Source organism: Dermochelys coriacea, chromosome 6 (assembly GCF_009764565.3).
Source record: "Dermochelys coriacea isolate rDerCor1 chromosome 6, rDerCor1.pri.v4, whole genome shotgun sequence".
NCBI lineage: Eukaryota > Metazoa > Chordata > Testudines > Dermochelyidae > Dermochelys > Dermochelys coriacea.
The window spans coordinates 16127608-16146774 of NC_050073.1; the positions used below are offsets into that span (position 1 = coordinate 16127608).

A 19167-nucleotide genomic window follows, 5' to 3' on the forward strand; every position below is an offset into this window, starting at 1 on the left:
AAAATGTGTCTGCCATTAAATTATAGTGATGGGGAAGCTCATGTTGTACTCCCATTGTATAAAACTTTTTTACCACTGTTTGTCTGTTCTAGACCCAGAGAGATGATGTACTGCCTAGCATACCTTGTCATGCAAATAAAGGACCTGATCCAAAGTCCATGGCAGCCTTTACATTGGCTTCAATGGGCTCTGGATCAGGCCCAGATTGTAATGGAGTGTTTAAGGTTTGACTGGTCTGTTGTGGAGGAGCAGTTTCAGAAGAACCAGTATTGGATGCCAGAGTAGGGTATGTTGCAGAGTTTTAGACACAGCCCAAATAAAAGAGGTAGAACTTAGGCCATGAAAGACAAAAGGCCATTAAGGTCTGATTTGCAGAGCATCCTCAGCTCCGCTTGAAGTTAATAGGAGATGTGGATTTTCAGCATCTTGGAAAATCAGCTCCCCAGTATACATCTGTTGTTACTTTTAAGTTTGTCTCTAATTGCTTCTGTGTATTTCTCTTTTAAAGGGTTTTTCATTCCTGGGTTCCCAAAGCTGCAGAGATTTCAGGCCCATCATGAGCAGATTTTAAGCAAACTATTTCCAAAGCTGAAGAAGCACATGGTATCTTTTTGTCAACCACCTTCCCATACTCATGTCATGCTTATGTTAAATGCTTTAATGTTAACTTGTTCTGTTAAATACACTCCTACCCTAATATACAGCTAATCATACAACTGCTTCCGCCACTGAAGAGGCAATATTTAGCTAACTCATTTGTCTCCTAAATATTTCTGAAGTGAACAGTTCAGGTTTTGTGGCTGGCCACCAGCATTTGTGAAAGACATTGTAAAATCTGGAACTTTCCTATAAAAGGCAGGAACAGGAAAATGTTTCTAGGGCATGTGTGAACGGAGTTATTTCATGCGTTAACCGGGCATTGCTATGTTATGCTGGCCATAAAACCTGGAGGGTATTACCATCTTTTTGCGTTGCAGATGCTGGAAAGCCCCGAGCTTTCCCCTTACAGTTTGGCTCTATGCTGCACATTTGTTTTCATTTAACATTCTCCTATGCCAATCCTGCTGTGTGGGGACATTTCCTCCCTTCCAGCAGAGGGACACAAGAAACATTAGAATTGATGCTGTGTCATTCATTTTGCTGGCTCAGCATCTCCAACGGTTTTTGTCTCCAGAGGATGATACAACCCTATTGGTTAGCTGGAATAGCATCTGCAGTATGGGATTGGGACCTAGCGACTAGCCAGCTATGTGACACTTGCTCCTCCTTTTCTGCATGTGTTTCATATTTTAGGTATTCAGATCCCTAAATGTTTTCTGCATTCCTAGAGGGTCTTTGTGGCGTGTCTCCAGGAAAAGCTGTTTATATTGCCATCATCTGAAATAGCTCTTGCTTGGTGCTGCAGATGAGCCCACGCCTGCTGTAGAAATGTAACACAGCCAGGCTAGTTTTTCACTAAATTACCACTGTTCTGAGAGAGATGGTGGCGGGGGAAGAAACACTGAATTCCAGCCAACAGGAACAAAAGTACCTGCATTTGAGAGACTCCACGAGCTAGTAACCATATTTCCCTGAATGGAGAGCATGCTATACCTCTGCAAAACGGGGTATGGGAAAGTACAGAAGAGGGGCCCATGTCTGTGCTTTAACAATACACCCCCCTGCTTAATGTGATCATACCAGGTGCTATCGTTGTTAAACTTCCTTGAGCTAATTCATGTTTGAACACTTAGTAGTAAGATTTATATCCTTGTTTCTGGCTGATCTGTCCCGTTAAATAAAGTCTAACCGTTTGGAAAGTGAAGGTAATCGAGTAGAGGTGGAAGCTGAAGAGACTCTGGAGGGATACAGGGAATTTCTTGCTTGGCAAAAAAGGAGTTTGCTGGAAAAAAGCAGGTAGCTGGTACCCCTAGAATCCCAGCTGGACTGGTGGTGAGTGCAGCTGACAGGAGGGGTGGTTCTGGAGGTGTTCCCCCTTGTTTCTGGTGCTCCTCCCTCAGTTTCTCTTTTCTGATACCACAGCAGTGCTCCCGTTGTTTTCATGCAGGTGCATGTGTTGTACATCATCCCTCCAGTGAGGCATACCCTGCAATTTTTCATCTAGCACCAGAGTGAGGGGGAAGCAGAAGGAGAGCAGGCTTGAAACTAGTGATAGCAAATGTCCAAAAGGCCCATTTAGATAAGGATCCAAAAATTCACAAAGCCATGAACCCACCTGTCTGTGTGCCGTTGCCCTCTATTGGATATAGAGTGTCCAAGCTGCTCAGGCATGTGCGAACTTGTCTTCTCGTGCCTGCAGACCACACAGGCAATGAACCAGTATAATTAGTTAAGTGTCTCCTTTAGCTCAGCAAGTAAGGGCTTGTTTGGAGCTTGTTATGTGAATGTGGTGTAGCAAACAATTTTGTCCGTAAGCATGTCTAGAATTATTATAGGATGCTTTTCTTCTATATCAGGTGAGCATTGTGAGGTTTGATTGTTTGAATCAGGGTTAGGGGTCTCAAGGGTCATCTAGTCTAACCCCCTGCCAAGCTGCAGGATTTGTTGTGTCTAAACCATCCAAGACGGATGGCTATCCAGCCTCCTTTTGAAAACCACCAGTGAAGGAGCTTCCACAACCTCCTGAGGCATCTGTTCCATTGCCCTACTGTTCCTACAGTTAGGAAGTCTTTCCTGAGATTTAATCTAAATCTGCCATGCTGTAGTTTGAACCCACCGCCTCTTGTCCTACCCTCTGCAGCAAGAGAGAACAACTTTTCTCCATTTTTCTTTTTTTATGGCAGCCTTTCAAGTATTGGAAGACCGCTATCCTGTTCCCCCTCATCTCTTTTCCAAACTAAACACACCCAGTTCCTTCATCCTTTGCTCATAGCACTTTGAGATCCTTGAATGGAAGAGGTGTAAAAACAATGTTATTTATTAGATTAATTTGTGTTTCTATTGTCTGAACTGTTTTGCAGACCTCTCTGGTCTGGAAATTGGGCCAGAAAACCCTCTAGCACAAATGCCTTTTCTGTGGCATGTTGGCACTTGTGTGGGGCTATATGTATTTGGAGCAGCTGAAACCAGGGGTACAAATGTAACTACAGTAAGGCTCAGGCTCAGGTTCAGGCAAGGGTTTGGGTTGGTCTTACTGTCATTTGAGTAGGGATAGGAGACACATTTCAGAAGAGATGATGCTTCATAGACCCATTCGGAGCCTGACAAACCATTTCCAGGACCTTGTCCAGAAATAAGTATTAAAAAAACATGAATTTTACACAAGCTTCCAGCAGCCGGTCCAGTGAAGTAAACATCTTTTTGCTTGTTGTCTCATTCTAGGACAAGGAGCAGATGACAACGGGGATTTACACAACAAAGTGGTTCCTGCAGTGCTTCATTGATCGGGTGAGGGCTCTTCCTGGGAGCGTGTCTACTTGGCAACCTGGATCCAGAGTGGATTTTCTTTAGTGTATCTGGAAATTTTTACGTATTTTTCTAATAAGATTCCATGAATATTTTATAGGCCAAGATATTTTGCATATTTTCATAAAGCATATACCTGGCAGGAGATAGGCTTATAATAACTGCATGCTACTCAGACGGTCACACCATGAATAATAGATGAAAAGTGGTTTTAGGGCAAAAGTATAGGCATGGGAGTCAGATTTTTATTTTCCTTGGCTCTGCCACAAATCTACTAAATCACTTACCCTCACTGAGCATCTGTTTCCCCAACTTTATAAAGAGGATAATACCTACCTCAGTAGGGTAAGTTCATCACGCTTGTAAAGGACTTTGAGATCTTTGGATGAAAGGCAGTATAGTATAGTCAAAAAGAACAGGAGTACTTGTGGCACCTTAGAGACTAACAAATTTATTAGAGCATAAGCTTTCGTGGGCTACAGCCCACTTCATTGGGTGCATAGAATGGAACATATAGTAAGATATATATCTATATCTATCTTACTATATGTTCCCCATATATATATATATATATATATATATATATATATATATATATATATATATATATATATATATATATAACATACAGATAAATTGGAAGTTACCATACAAACAGTGAGAGGCTAATTAGTTAAGATGAGCTAATATCAGCAGGAGAAAAAAAAACTTTTGTAGTGATAATCAAGACGGCCCATTTAGACAGTTGATAAGAAGGTGTGAGATACTTAATATGGGGAAATAGATTCAATATGTGTAGTGACCCAGCCACTCCCAGTCTCTATTCAAACTCAAGTTAATGGTATCTAGTTTGCATATTAATTCAAGCTCAGCAGTTTCTCGTTGGAGTCTGGTTTTGAAGCTTTTCTGTTGCAAAATTGCCACCTTTAAGTCTGTTACTGAGTGGCCAGAGAGGTTGAAGTGTTCTCCGACCAGTTTTTGAATGTTATGATTCCTGATGTCAGATTTGTGTCCATTTATTCTTTTGCGTAGAGGCTGTCTGGTTTGGCCAATGTACATGAAAGAGGGGCATTGCCGGCACGATGGCGCATATCACGTTGCTAGATGTGCAGGTGAACGAACCCCTGATGGCATGGCTAATGTGATTAGATCCTATGATGGTGTCACTTGAATAAATATGTGGACAGAGTTGGCATTGGACTTTGTTGCAAGGATAGGTTCCTGGGTTAGTGTTTTTGTTGTGTGGTTGCTGGTATTTGCTTCAGGTTGGGGGGCTGTCTGTAAGCAAGGACTGGCGTTTCTCCCAAGATCTGTGAGAGTGATGGGTCGTCCTTCAGGATAGGTTGTAGATCCTTGATGGTGCACTGGAGAGGTTTTAGTTGGGGCTGAAGGTGACAGCTAGTGGCGTTCTGTCTACTCTGAAACCTATAGTATAGTTGTGTCTCTGAATTAAATCAACTGCTGTGGCCAGAATTTTCAAACTTCAGCAAATAGATGTAGGCTCCTAAGTCCATAATTAGATATCACAACAGAAATGGTCCAATTGTCAAAGGTGTTTAATCCACCTGCAGTTCTCACTGACTTCACTGGGAAATGAGGTTGCTCAACACCTTTGACAGTCAAGCCACTTCTGTTTAAATTGGTCTGATCACTGGCATAGAGCAACTGCCAATGGCCCCTACAGTATGTTCCAGTAGGAAGGAATCAAATGAGCGTAAGGGAGCCTGCTCCACTTCTTTTCCCCAGCCACACTTCTATGGTGATAGCCGCAGGGAGTGGCAAAGGAGCCACGTTAGTGGCTGTGTGCCACAAAAGATTCCCCTATGCTGGTGGAAGTCCCACACTGTTGGGTTGAGGGCAGTTTTGTGTCACCAGAGCAGTGCAAAGCTGCCTTGATATACTAGACAGACAGGCCCAGGATCATCCAATTAAACAGGCCATTGTCTGTTCTGATGATTCGTGTGTTCAGCCTTGAAAATAGCAAAGATTTCACATACTTGCAAAACTAAATATAGTAACAACTTTTCAAGGTAGGGAATCCTTTTGCAAGTTGTCTTAGATTGAATTTTTTCACCTTACCGACCCAAAGAAGGAACGTTGTGTCTATCTTAACTGCAACTCTCTGGCCATCCAAGGATGTGAACACTTGTTTTAAAACCAGAATTGTAGCTCATAATATACACACAACCCTAAATCTGTCATGAAAACAAAGAATCTCTCTGTGCTACATTGGGGTGTTAATAGGAAGGTTTATGGCACATTCTAAGCACTGTCATTCCTGAGCAGATCAATACAGTTAGAATAGCATTGGGGCAAAATACTATGCCATCTGTTACAGATCATGTCCGATTCCCCTTGCTGGCAGACCACCACAGTGCTAGGACAGGAATCCAGCATCTGGATCCCCTGGGATTTTAAGCCTCAGGTCTGAACAGATTCCAAGCACTGCCCCAGTCTTGGGGTTCCTTGATGCTCTTTGAGTGCAGACCCTCTGTCTAGCACCACACACCCCTGAGAGTTGCAACCATGCAGCCCCACTGCCTACCCTTGGAACCAGTGCTGACTCCTCAGACTGCCCCTGTCATTTAAACGCACCTCTCCCAGAATCCCACCAAAGGGGTGAGCCTTCAGAGATGCAATTTAACTCACAGACCATGTGGTAGTTGTAGCATATAACACACACTCGGCAGAGTTCCACAGTGCTGTTGCTTTTTACTAAATTGCATGAGAAATACACAGATCCATTCAAAAATAATACATCCTACATGCATTTCCTCTCGCTCTAGCTCACACTGTGTGTTCGTGTAGGCAGGATCTCCCCTGCTTTGCCTCACCCAGCTCCCGCAGCAGCTTCACTAATCTTAAGCTGGTGAAAAATGGCCAAAGAGAGAGCAAGTAGATCAGCTTCTGCCCTTTATCACCTTCCTGTCTCCTACATCAGGTGGACTCCCTGGTCAGCCTCAACAGGGGACCACAGTGTGTTATGGGTAACTTTCTTGCTCAGTGAGCTCTCCCCTAATAAATCCCTTCTCCTGGTGGGGAGCCAGTCTGTTTAGTGCTGTTCTGTGTTAAGTCAGTGACCCTCTTTTGTTAGCCCTTTGTCACCCACGTTTGGTATTTCGACCCAGTATAAAGGCAAAAGCACAAAGAGAAGCCAATGAGCCTCAGATGGAATTGGCAGATTAGTAAGGATACTTACAGGGAAAGGGTTCATAATCTCACCCAGAATCCATACGTTTTACGGGCAGATTCCCCAGATCATCACATCATCTAACCTGCTTCTTTTTGTAAACAGACTCCCTTCACGCTCACCTTGCGGCTGTGGGATATCTACATCCTGGAAGGAGAACGGGTTCTGACAGCCATGGCTTACACCATCCTGAAGCTGCACAAAAGTAAGCGGCTCAGCAGACTTGCTTGACTTTCCCATTCAGTAGGGATGATCCTATCATTAGAGTCTGGGGTTTAGATTTAACCTCCTTAGTCAGGAAGGGCTTAGAGAGAGAGAGAGAGAGAAGCCCAGTGTTGGTTTGAAAGTTTTCCTTCTACTTTAATTGGACCAAGATACAGATCTGACCAAAATAGGTGCATCTCCTGAAGCCGTCCCCATTTACACCATGTCTGAAGTTAGCCTGATGGTGCTCCACAGTTGGCTGTTCGGCTTTTTTCTCGGTATCACTGGATTTACACATGTATGATACCGTGCAACCCCTACTGGGCATTACAGACTGGTGCAGTTTCAGGCCTCACCCAGAGTTCAGAGAAAACAAATTACTACACACAGTCCCATGTTTGTCACTCTTAACGCCAGAGGAAAACTATGCTTTTGCCAGCAAAAAAGGCACATTGGCCTTTTCACATCTACTCTGCAAGGGCCAAATCCCACCTGCTCAGTATACTGAGGGAGAGAAGAGAGATTACTCAGTGCGTCCTCTGATACAGGACTTCCATCAGCCATTGGGAAATTCCCCTCAGTGGACCAGGGCAGTATGTCCTATAGGAGCCCTGCCTTGCTCAGCGCATATTGGTGGTGGAGATGAATGCTTTGTGGTTGATTGCATGGTTTTCTTAGCACTAGGTGTTGTACATACACCAAAGAAGGCACAGTTCCTGCACTGAAACATCCAGTCTTTAAAAAAAAAAAATAAAAAAATCCCCACCATGGTGCAATCTTGGGCTCGGTCTACAGAACTGTAAACATTACAAAATGCACTTTCTGACACCATGTACTATATTGTGCACATGTAACACACTTTACAGAAAAACCATTTTAAGAGTGTATAGAGAGCATTTAAAAATGTTAGTTGGGACTATTTTGTTTTGTTTATTTGTATCTCTTCTTCTCCAAAGTCATGTTCCTTAGTCCAACTAAACAAGGCTCAGAGGAGAGAGCAATACAATAATGTATTTATAAAAATACTTCTAAAAATGACCTGAAATTGCTTTTATTTACATAAAAATATCACTGCCTTAAAGTTAGACATCTCAGGACTTCAAGGCAGGTCCTGCTGGTCTCACTGGAAAGCTCAGCATCTCCTCTTGCCAGTGGGTACAAGGCTTTCATTTGTAGCCATACTGGGTCACAGGGTCAGCTCCTAAACCTGTCACAGGGCAGTAGTGAATATTGCTCACTGAGAGCTTTGGCCGGTGTAACTTTTTTTTAGAGGGAACAGGAGAAATGCAGGGGGTTGAAGAGGCTCTGAGGTTTGGAATGTTTGAATAAATCCTGAAGAGATGGATTAGTGGACGGAGTGCAGGTGTAATGGTCAAAGGTGCATGGTAACCATGTATCCATCACATGGATACCATTAGTACATTAGCGAGGTAGGTGCATTTATAAGTGGGTGAGTGCTATTTATCTGCATCCATCCTAAACTTCCTATAATTATTTAAAAATCTTACCAAGAAAGAAATCTTAGTAGATCAAAGTGCACTATGGAACTTTTAAGTGTGCAGTAGCAGGGTCCGCTCAGCCAGTTAGTGCATGGCAGGGTAGATTTACACCTCTGTTTGCTGTGCGCTAAGTCTCCATGCGGACAAGCCTTTAATTAAAAGTAATTGGTTGGTGCATGTGAAGTATGGTATGTAAAGAAAAAGAGAGGAAGACTGGACAAATTAAGCCTTGATGAACAATGCAGTGGGACGGGTGGCAGTGGCTCTTCTGCATCTTGGATGGCTGCGAAATCATATATTAGGTACGGGAAGAGTGTGAAGCACCAATTCTGAATCTCTGTGCTGAGCCACCTCAGGCTGCACTATCCGCTATTAATCTGTGGTGTTTGTAACATGCAGCTTTACTCCCCCTAGAGGTGTAAAAGAAACATTCAGGAACAGTCAGACACATTCTGTCACTGAACCAAGGCCCTGAACCTGTAAAACATTTGTGCACCTTCATAATTTTACTCATTCAATGAGCCCATCGAAGTCTGTGAGAACTACTCACCTGAGAAAAGTTGCATGCAAACATAAATGTTTGCAGAATTGGGACTAGAGATCGATTTGAGAGAACCATAAATACCTAGTAGAAAAACGCATGGAAAAAGGAAGCAATGCATTGTTTCTTCTGCCCCACATTTTAACTTAAATGTACACCAGATCTCCTGTATTAATAGAGTTAAAACTGCTGATCCAGTAGAAACACTGTCTGGATTACCACCCCACCCCCACCCCACCCCAAATCTAATTGATTTGTTCTCACATTTTGCTATGTTTTCTGCTGTCCACCAGAACGCTTACTGAAGATGTCCCTGGAAGACTTACGGGAATTCCTGCAGGAGAGAATTTCTGCTTCTCTGCATTATGAAGATGATGATATTATTGAACAATTGCAAACGTCCATGACTGAATTGCGCAAAATGAAATTTGACCTTCCACCCCCAGGTAGGCAGAGTATGAAAGCAGCATTAATTCCAATTCTTCCCCTAGAGTTAATTTTAACTTCTTGATGCCAGCACTAACCTTATCTTTCAGGGCCAGAGCAATCCAATTTTTTCAGGATTCTTTTCTCTCAAACAGCAGGAAAAGGCTAACTGCTGTGGCCTTCTGAATTGCGGAGGCAATTGTGTGACCCCAGTTCTCTGTTCTGTTCAAGATCTCGAGTGCAAAGGTAGAGTGCGTTGAGCAATGGTGGCTTTATGTCACTGTTGTATTCTGGGACCAGACAGCTCCTAGGGAGATATATGGATTTTTTGGCAAAGCTCAGCACAGGCATGCTGAGCTCTTTGAAAATCTGGCTGCTTATTTCAGTACTTAAATTGGAGCATGAGCTCTTTTGAAAATCTGGCCCTTTGTCCTGTTTGTCATAAATGATTTTTAACCCCAAGTTGCATCACTCTGCTCCTTTTGGGTATTTTGTTCTGATTTGCAGAGTCTTTGCGTGTTTGAATTGAGCCAGATGTTGCAGCTGTGGCCTGCATGCGTCCTTTTGCTTACACAGATTTTCTGGGTGTGTGAACTTCCCAGCCACTGGCACTTCACAGGGCAGGGAGGGGCAATGTTGTGTTTCAGATAGTGCAGGGGTTGCCATGGTAATTGGCCTGTTTATGTTGTAGCATTGTATTCCAGGTGAGTGGTTAGTTAGAGCCCCCTTAGCATAAATCCTTCATGGTGCATGAGGAACCACCTCAGTTGGCTATGGCCCCTGCTGTAGAAACGCTTATTGAAAAATAAATGAAACACTCATTAGAAACCTACAAAACCCCACCTGGTTAAGTACAAGAATACAGCATGATTGCACTGAACTGTTAGTCTGCAGTTCTCTCTAGGCCTGTTCTGAGGAACTCTTGTGTCAGATTGTAACTAGAGACTGGCTAAGGGGAACCAGGTTCTGCAACCTCAAATCAGGGTGGTTTGGAGCCAGTTTATTTTTATCTGAACTCCCAAGGTTTGGGACTGTTGTATAATCAGACTAATAACCCTGATCAGCTGACAACAAAACACATACATGGAGCTTTTCTTATATGGTAAGAGGGAATTAATTATTGAACATGATCTTTGATGTCAGTAAAGAACTTTTGAGCTCCTCTGAGAAAAGACTGCAAAACTTAAGGTTGAGATTGTCACTTGCCATACATGCTCGTGCAGGGGAATAAGAGAATATGATAGCTTCCCCTCTGCTCTGCTTTACAGGCTACCCAGGTTGCTGGTGTGTGCAGAGAGGAGGGGGTGAGCATTCTTCCCCCCCTCCCCGCTTTCTCCAAATAGGCAGGGTATGAGCTGAGCCAGGGCAGGGGGAGGAAATAGCAGCATCTGACAAGAAACCAGCACACATGAGTTCCCCCTGTGGAGTACAGGGAGACCCAAGAAAGGCACAGTGGTGGGTCACAATTCCTTTGTCTGGCTGCCTCTGGAGGTGCAGGTGCATTCTGACCCATGCATCTTGCCCTGTGTAAAGATTCAGTCTTGTCTGAAGTCTCACAACAAAGTTGTGAACAGCAAAGTATGTCCATTTTACAGCTAAACAGAGACAGAGGTTAAGTGACTTACCCAGAGCTACACAATGAATGAAACCCAGGAGTCCTGACTCCTAGTGCCCACCTCTGCTGTCACTTTGCTTGTTTATACTGCAACAGTATCAGAAATGTCAAGTCTGGTGTATCCTGCTTTTGGGTGCTGACCTCTGAGAGGCCTCAGGGGGTGTCTTTTGTGAGCTCTACCTCTGTAGGTGAAGGGGCAGGCAATGTGAATCTTTAACAAAGGCATCCTTTATTCAACTGGTTCCTCACTGAGGTTAAAATAGGTGCTACCAATAACACAATAAAATAAACCCAAACAGCCTGGAGGTGTGGAAATCCTCTGGCTCCGATCTCTTCTCTCAACTGCTCAGGCTTTTCACTTCTGGGGAAGCACTGTGGTGGTCAGACTGATGAGGCACTGGAGACCTGTGTTCTGTTACTGCTCTGCCACTGTGACCCTGAGCCAGTCAATTCCCCTCTGTTTCCCCTCCCTCCCTGTGTCTGTTTAGTTTGTAAGATGTCCAAAGTAGGGACAGCCTCTTGCTATGTTTGCACAGCCCCAGCACAACTGTAATCCACATTTTTAATAATTATATTGTGATGCCACCATTTCACTAGTTCTCCAGTCACCATCAAATCTTCCAGCTAGACAGAACCTGACTGTGTAATGTTAAAACCAGGAGAATAAAACAGTTTTTGTTAAGCCCTTTTAGGCCACCATTATACTTCATAAAGAAGCAAAATCAGGACATAACCCTAATTTTTCTCCTTTGCCAGTTACTGTTAAGCATAGAAATCCAGCTATATAATTACAACATGGAATAGTAACATTTTAACGATCTAGTACTGAGTATGCTGGCCAGGTTGTGTCTCATTCAGCAAGTAGCCCCAGTTAAATCATTGTCCTCATTTATGGCTGCATTTGTGCTACTAATAATTTCATTAAGATGAAAAAGTGCTTATGTTTGGAGATGAGGGAACGTAATGGGACTACCCTCTGAGTGAGGCACTATTGCACATGAACAAGGAAGGCAGCAGCAGGGCCATGATGAGCTACAAACTGGTTGACCATTTCTTATCTCCTTAAATACAGATTCAGCCTTGGATTCCAGCACTCAAATGCCATTGAAATTTTGGCGCCTAAATACCTTTGGCAGCAATCCCAGCATCAACTGTTAGTAAAATGAAACATTTAAATGTTTATAAATGAAAGTCCTGCCTTAGATGGCAAACCTGCTAGAACAGGAGGCCAGTGAGCTTGGGGATCATGCTGGAGCTTCCCAGGTTGCCGGTGTGGCTAATGGAACCTCTTGTAGGTAGGCTGATCACCGGCAGGAAGCTCACAAAGGCTAACGTGTGATCTCCATCTTTGTTTTTCAAACACCGTTTGCTCTGAGTGACTAAAGCATCCCCCCTTTTGAAGGGCAGATGTTTGTTGGACACAGTTCAGATCCCTCCCAATGGCCTGTCTTGCTGGACTTGTTAAAGCACTCCTTGAAAAAGAGTTTAATATGTGTGTGTTGTTTTTTTCCCTTATAGCAAAACCTGAAGAATTCCCTAAGAAACCATTGGGGCTGGAGCTTTCTCTAAATCTTGTGGCACTGAAACCCAGCATTGCAGCGAATGGGCAGAATAAGGCTGCCACTGACCTCGACCCTGACAGAGATACAAAGCTGTCCTCTCCACACAACAGCCCTGCTCATCTGAATGATACTATTGGTAATGCGAGCGTGGCAATAAACAAGAGGCTCCCACCTCTGCAGCAGGATGGGCCTCCCTCGCTGGCAGCAGCACCAGATGTGCATCAGCATCCATTAAAGGGCCACCAGCAATGCCAAGAGGAAAACCAGCATGGAGAAGAAAATCAGGTGGAGTCGCCAAAGGAAGTTGCTGGTGAAACCACATCACAGAAGCTGTCTTCTTCAGAGGAGAATGAGGTTCCGGCCCTCCCGGAGAGCCAGGATGCACTGCCAGGGAGCAGGGAGGCTGTTTCACAAGAGAGTCCTCAGACTCTCAGTGCAGGAATGGATGAAGGGGAACTGCAGGAACAAAGTCCCTCCTCTGTTGTAGGCAACACAAATCAGGCCATTCTCCAGGCAGCTCAGCTGCCGGCACCTCAGCAAGCACAACCCGAAGGGACAGCCGAGGACAACTCTGCAGGGGACATTGCCGCCCAGAGCCACAACCCCCAGGTAGACCTGCCTGTCAATCACAATAAAACATTAGCAGGTCAGGAGTTGCCAAACCAAATGCCGTCTCTTCCATCCCTTGCCAAACAAAGACCCTCAGATGCCTCTGTGCAAAACGTCTCGGAGAGTCCTGAAGACACAAGCTCTACCATCTTCCAGGTGGGTTTACTGACAGGGCTGCCTCCAGAGCAGCAGCACCGGCCTCCCAATACAGACTCGCTCTCAGCGCCAGAACAAAACCTTGCTTCTCCTTGCGGTTTGTCAGAGAAAGGACAAGTGCCTGTCTTGTGTATGGAGAAGGCCCTTGTTTCTCTCTCTCTCCCTCTGCACGATGGTAGACGACGGCCTTCTAACGTATCTCAGTATGACAACATATTTGAGTTGGAGTACAGTGAGGATAACTCTTTTGGGCAGGTGCTCAGGACCGAGAATCTTAGCGGTGCAGTGCCACAGAACAAACCAGAGTTAAAATCCTCGGTACCCAAATCTGTATCTGTGGGTGAGATTGCAGATCTGGGGATGCACTCAGGAGGGAGCATAGACTCAGCACAGCATACAGCAGGACTGGGCCACCCAGCCTTCAACTTGCTTCCTCATCAGAGACTGTCTGGTGGCAGCAGCAGTGTGCCAATCTTATCTATGCTTGACTCTGGGGCACTTCAGCTGGCAGAGGGTCTCCATGATCGACACCTGTCATCCCCGGCTTTACAGGGGCAGTGCAGCCCCTATAAAATAGTTAAGACCACCACCCCACTTCACGTGGCTCATGCTACAGAGCAAGACTTGTTGAACCGAAAAAAAATGGCATTGCCTTTGCAAGAGGGCGGTCATCATATAGGTGCAGCCTTGACAGCAGTTGATGGAGAGGCATTTCCTACAGCTGCAGAACTTGAGGCTGTGGCTGCCAGTCAGTGTGTGCAGAAGTCATTAAATGCATTGAGAGAGCCGCGTCCTTGTCTACACCCAAAGCCAAAAATACCACCCAAGGTTGCCAAAGCCCATTCAGAGAACAGTTTCTATCCAGGCTGCACTTCTGCAATGCAGATGTCCAAATCGGTGACATTTTAGCAGGGGTAGGGGCGAAGAGGGGAAACAAACAATATAATTACATTCTGTCTATTCATGAGACATCCTTATAAAGGTTTGCAACTAAAAGGCAACACAGCGCAAGGTAGAGATAACAGGAGATGATCCTGTGCTGAGCTGTGTTTGGTACGAATGTTTGAGGGCAACGTGTGGCATGCAGGAGTTGGTACCATGGCCAATAGACAATGTATTGGTGCCAGGAGGTGGTGAAAAAGTCTGTGCGGTTTTTTTCTGTGGACAAATCACAAAGTGCTTTCACCCCTGCTTGTGTGCAGAGAGGCAAAAGCTGGTTATTGTGCTAAATATTTTGACTGTTTTTTCCCATCGTTTTTATAAACACAGGAGCTTGGTCTCATAAACCAGAATTTAGTTTCTGTTAATGTGGGAATATGATGCAGAGGGTTTTGAGCTGTTCTTACAAACAGAGAAGCTTTGGGAGAGAGAGAGAGAGAGAGAGACAGAGGGACCTTCTTTACAAATGAGCACTTGGTCCATGTGGCCAGTAGCATTTTTCCAATGGCCTTTGCAGCAATAGATTTTTCTGAAATTCTAATAATCAGCAGTCCTTCAACCAAGGCTATTGAGTATTCTCACCAGGAATGCCAGCCTTCCGTAAAGTCTATGCAACATCCAGCTTTATTCCAGAAATCCCGGAGAGCACTGCTTGCGTCCCAGGGGAAAGACTGCATCTTTTCACCTCGAGTGCAATGGGGCAGTGTAGTATGCCCGTTCTTAGTTCTCTAGCTCTTTTCCATTTGCAATGGGAGGTTTCCTGAAGGGAAGCTGAATGTTGTGTGCTGAAGTGCCCTTCTGTTCTCGGTGGGTTTGTTCTGAGCTGTGTGGTAGCTAGGATTTATCAGAAAGCAAAGTTAACTTCTGATGCAGGCAGAAGGCAAAGTGGGAAAGATGCGTTTGCCATGCTCCTCCACCAGCCTGAAGAAGGTTTGTGCTGATCCACTAAATGTTTGTTCAGATTCCTTGAGTTCCTCATGTGACAGGGATAGAAGGTCGAAGCAGAGCTACAATAATTTTTGCAGCCTGTCTGTCTTGTCCTTTTCTCTGTGAAGCCAGGACAGTGAGAGGGCTCACTGCCTTAGGACTGACTGAAAGGAAAAGGAGGCCACTGACTTGGTAAACGACCAATCAGTGTGTAGCTATGCTAATAAACACAGGATGTATTCTTATTTGAGCAATGGAGGCAGTGCCCTGGCTGGTCTTTTGCTTTAGCTAGCAAGCCACAAGAGTGTAATAGGATTTGATCACTTCTCATCAAAATTCCAAAACCTACACTGGTCCCTGCTTTGAGCAACTGAAGTGTCAGTGTGGAAACCACCACTGGAGTTAGAAAGGAAGGTGGCAAAGTTCTGAAAGCCTTGGCTCAGCTCCTCCTTGAAATAGTCTGGCTGTAAATCAACAGAATAAGAAGCTGCCCCAAGAGAGAATCTTGGCTCAAAGATTTAGAAGAAAAGGCCTTTCCTGTAAAGCTTCAAGCCTGTGGTCCAGAAATGCAAATATCTTGTCTTGGAGAATGAAGAAAGTTGGGGAAGATTTTTTTAAAAGCAAGCTTACAACTAATGGGAAAATATTCTGTAATTATGGAAAAATGCCAGTCCTGCTTTCTGGTTCAGGAGCCTGAATTACTGTAGTACAGCATATAGAGCTCTAGGCATGGTTATTACATCCATACTTTGTAATGGGGAACCTGATTCCACAGAATTAACTACAGGTGATGCCTCCAACAGCTGAGGATGCTTTGAGAGCATACTTGAGGCATGCATATAGATAGATAGATAGATAGATAGATATACACGTGTCCCCTGAACACTGGTTAAAGGCTCCCTTAGGGAGCAGAAATATACTAAAAGCCTGGGCCAGCGTCCAATGAAGTCAATGGAAAGACTCCCATTGACTTTCATGGGCTTCGGACCAGCTCCTAAACGTGTCCAAGAGATTAAGGCCATAAAGGACATCCAGATCATCTAGTCTGACCTATAGCAATCATTTTGCCCCTGAGCATGTGAGCAAGAACCAGCCAGCCAAGCAGATGAGAGAGAGAGAATGCTTGGTGCCACCTCAGAGCCCTGGCCCATCCTGTCCAGTGTCTCACCTCCAGCCATGGCCAATGTCTCGGAGGAAGGAGACCCCAAAAAAATCCAGAATACATGGGGGGGGTTCCCTTCCTCACCCCCTGCAGGTGACCAGCTGGATATGGTGGTTCTATGTGGCTGTAGATGACAGCTTGCAAAGGGAGCTCCCCATTTCTCTCTCTCAAGAGGTGGCCTGAACATAGCACTGGCAGCCAGCAGCTCCTTTCTAATGCCCGTTTTCCCACCAGTTTCCTCTTTGGCCTTGGGCAAGTTGTGTAACCTCTCTGCCTGTTTTCCCCATCTATGAAATGGGGTAAGCATCCTGACTGTCTGACCTCACAGAGGATTAGTTGTAATGTTTCTAAAACGCTTGAAGGAGGAGAAGCGCTCTATAAATGCTAAGTATTATGATTCTCAGCCACCACAGCTCATTTTCAATTGTAGTGAAAAGGTGCTTGAGTTGTTTTTATTTTAGTGGTCCTTTCCCAATAGCTGTGCAGTAGTTTGGAGAGTAACATGTCTGAGTGTATAATACCCAGGCAGTATTTCAGCAGGACAAGCAATATCCTTTAATTAGGAACCATGTGCGTCCCTTTGAGCTCTAGAAGCCAGTGGGCAATGGAAATTGTTAAAGTAGCTGCAATCGCCCGCTAGGCTTAGTTTATGTGTGCTGGGGTCTGTTCTCTCCTCCAAGCACACATGCAACTTCCACTAACCTGAGTGGGAGTTGATCTCACATGTGATAGGAGATTAGACCCCTTTACCTTCACTTTTCTGCTTGCTTGAGCTTCCTCCCACTGGGTCTGTTGCTCATTCTGGTGTATGTAGGCACTGTGAGGTCACAGATGAAGCGTATCTAGGCCCTCTTGTAAAACACACTTTTAATGGTGATTATCTTTAGACCACTTAATAGCTGCCTAATGCACAATACTTGCCATGCAGGCCAACATCTCATGTACGCTGAATTCAGGATGCGCATCTCCTCTTATGAAATCTCACTGGGAGAGGCCAGCCAAGCTAATTCCAAGTGTATATTTTCCAAGAATCATTTGGGTTTTCCTGACCTCCTGTCTCAGAGGTAGTAGCTGAAATATATATACACAGTGTTCTTCTAAAATAGGAGTCCAATTGGCTTAGCACCTGTTTCAAAGTCTATTGAACTCAGTGGAATGACTCCAGTGGACTTAGACTCAGACTGCTAATGATCCCTGCAGCATTGTACAGCATGTGGTTTAGGATCACCTTCCTCTTCAGTAAGAAAAGTGCCATCATTGGAGGCCACAGGTCACAGCACACCATGCTCCACCATAGTCTGAGCAGCTAGGACCTCTAGTCCTCATTAAAGGTGAGGGGGTAAATGCCATCAGTCCCTATAGTGTCTTCTCTTCAGTTGGGCAGTTTAGGCAACCCCCACCCTGCTCCAAACTGGTTCATTTGCTGCCTTTTGGACTTATTCCAAACTGTGAGGAGAAGGCAAAGCCATATGTGTCGTCTGGGACTGAGTGTGTTTCTGGGGGGGAGCGAGGAGCTGCTGCTACAGCCATGAGACTCTTGCCTTTTTCCTTCATCTGTGTCTTTGCACGAAGGTTTTACTGGCCTAAACTGCCAGAGCCAGCTGCTATGGGTGGGTATCATAGGAGCAATGCCTCATTTATAAACAGGCATATTACTTTTTTTTTGTGAAATTAACATTTTACATACAAATCAATTTAAATCTTTCCATTTCCATCTATTGTTGCAAATGACCATTTAAGCATGTCAGGTTCAGGCATTCCCGGCCATCTTTGTGGGGGCTATTGTACTTGTAAGTAACCCCTCTGACTCCAGTCAGTTCTGTTCAGGTTCTTATACTGCACCCACCATTGTGGTATCTGGGCTTGATAAGGAGCTGTGTGGTAGCAGAGATGGGAACGATCACGCCCAGCTTCACATATGTGGGGGGGAGTAGAGACAAGGAGGACTTGTGGGAGGAAGGCAGGAACAAATTGCAAGACACTTCTACAAATAATGCATGGCTCCTAGGATGCCCCCAATCAGATGGCAAAGCCAGTGTTATTTCATGCTAACTCAGGAAAACAGCTTCCTCCCCCAAGGTAACTTCTACTTAGCCGAAATATATTTAGTTTTAAAAGAGTAGTTTTTTTTGTTTTTTGTTGGTGAATTAGCACTTTGAGCAGCCCTGTGTCAGGAATGCAGCACCAGAGTTCAGGAAACTCCAACCTTTCCATTTCAGTGGACTAGAGGCTGGTGTGTCTCTTTGGTGCACTTTGAGAGATCTGCTACTATTGGCTTTTATTTTCAGTTGCTACTTTTGTTTACAACATGGAGATATTCCTTTGTGATTCTTTCTAATGTATTATTACTTTAAACCATTGTTGTGTATGTGCTTATTTTGGTAAGGGAGTTTGAAAAGCAAAATGCTTATTCCTTTTTACGCTGATCCAAACAGACTGTACATAGTGTTCAATGCTGTGTTTTACATGGTTGTAATGATGACAGTTTAAGAAGTTTAGCATAAACAGAGTGTTTTTCTTCTAGGGCAATGCACTGTATCCCACTCCTCCTCTTTCCTCAAATCCATTGCGTTAGGGAACTTAAGATTTGGGTTGTCTCCTTGGACTTCAACGTCCCCGCTTTTATAGTGTAACTAAAACTGTCTAGTGCCTGCTTTCCCCCCCCCCCCCCCCATGCAGTGTTAGCTGCTCAAGGGTCCTAGTTCTGGATACAATTAGTGTAGTTGTGCAGAGCTGGAGCTTTAAGGGCACTGCTCTGAAAATGCCATTCATGCTGGGAACTGGCTACTCTTTCCCTCTTCATTCAGTGCTGGTGAGAGGGGCCTTAATGACAGTCTGGAGCTTGATGTCTCATCTCTACAGAGCAAGAACAGGTACAGCAAAACTATGCAAAATCCTCCCACCCTGCCTCCGTCCTGTCCCTGCTCTGTCC

General features: G+C 44.6%; 1 protein-coding gene across 3 annotated transcripts in view; it reads left to right on the forward strand.

Annotated features, from left to right (window-relative positions):
* The window catches only part of LOC119857570 (USP6 N-terminal-like protein), a 183808-nt gene extending 165068 nt beyond the window's left edge, over positions 1–18740 (forward strand). For all 3 annotated transcript variants that reach the window (XM_038406673.2, XM_043515736.1, XM_043515737.1), the window contains 5 exons: positions 509–603; positions 3322–3387; positions 6701–6800; positions 9133–9285; positions 12399–18740. In XM_038406673.2, coding sequence (XP_038262601.1) covers positions 509–603; positions 3322–3387; positions 6701–6800; positions 9133–9285; positions 12399–14116 — 2132 coding nt within the window. In that variant the 3' untranslated portion in view covers positions 14117–18740. The remainder of the gene's footprint in view (positions 1–508; positions 604–3321; positions 3388–6700; positions 6801–9132; positions 9286–12398) is intronic.
* The last annotated feature ends 427 nt before the right edge of the window (positions 18741–19167 follow it).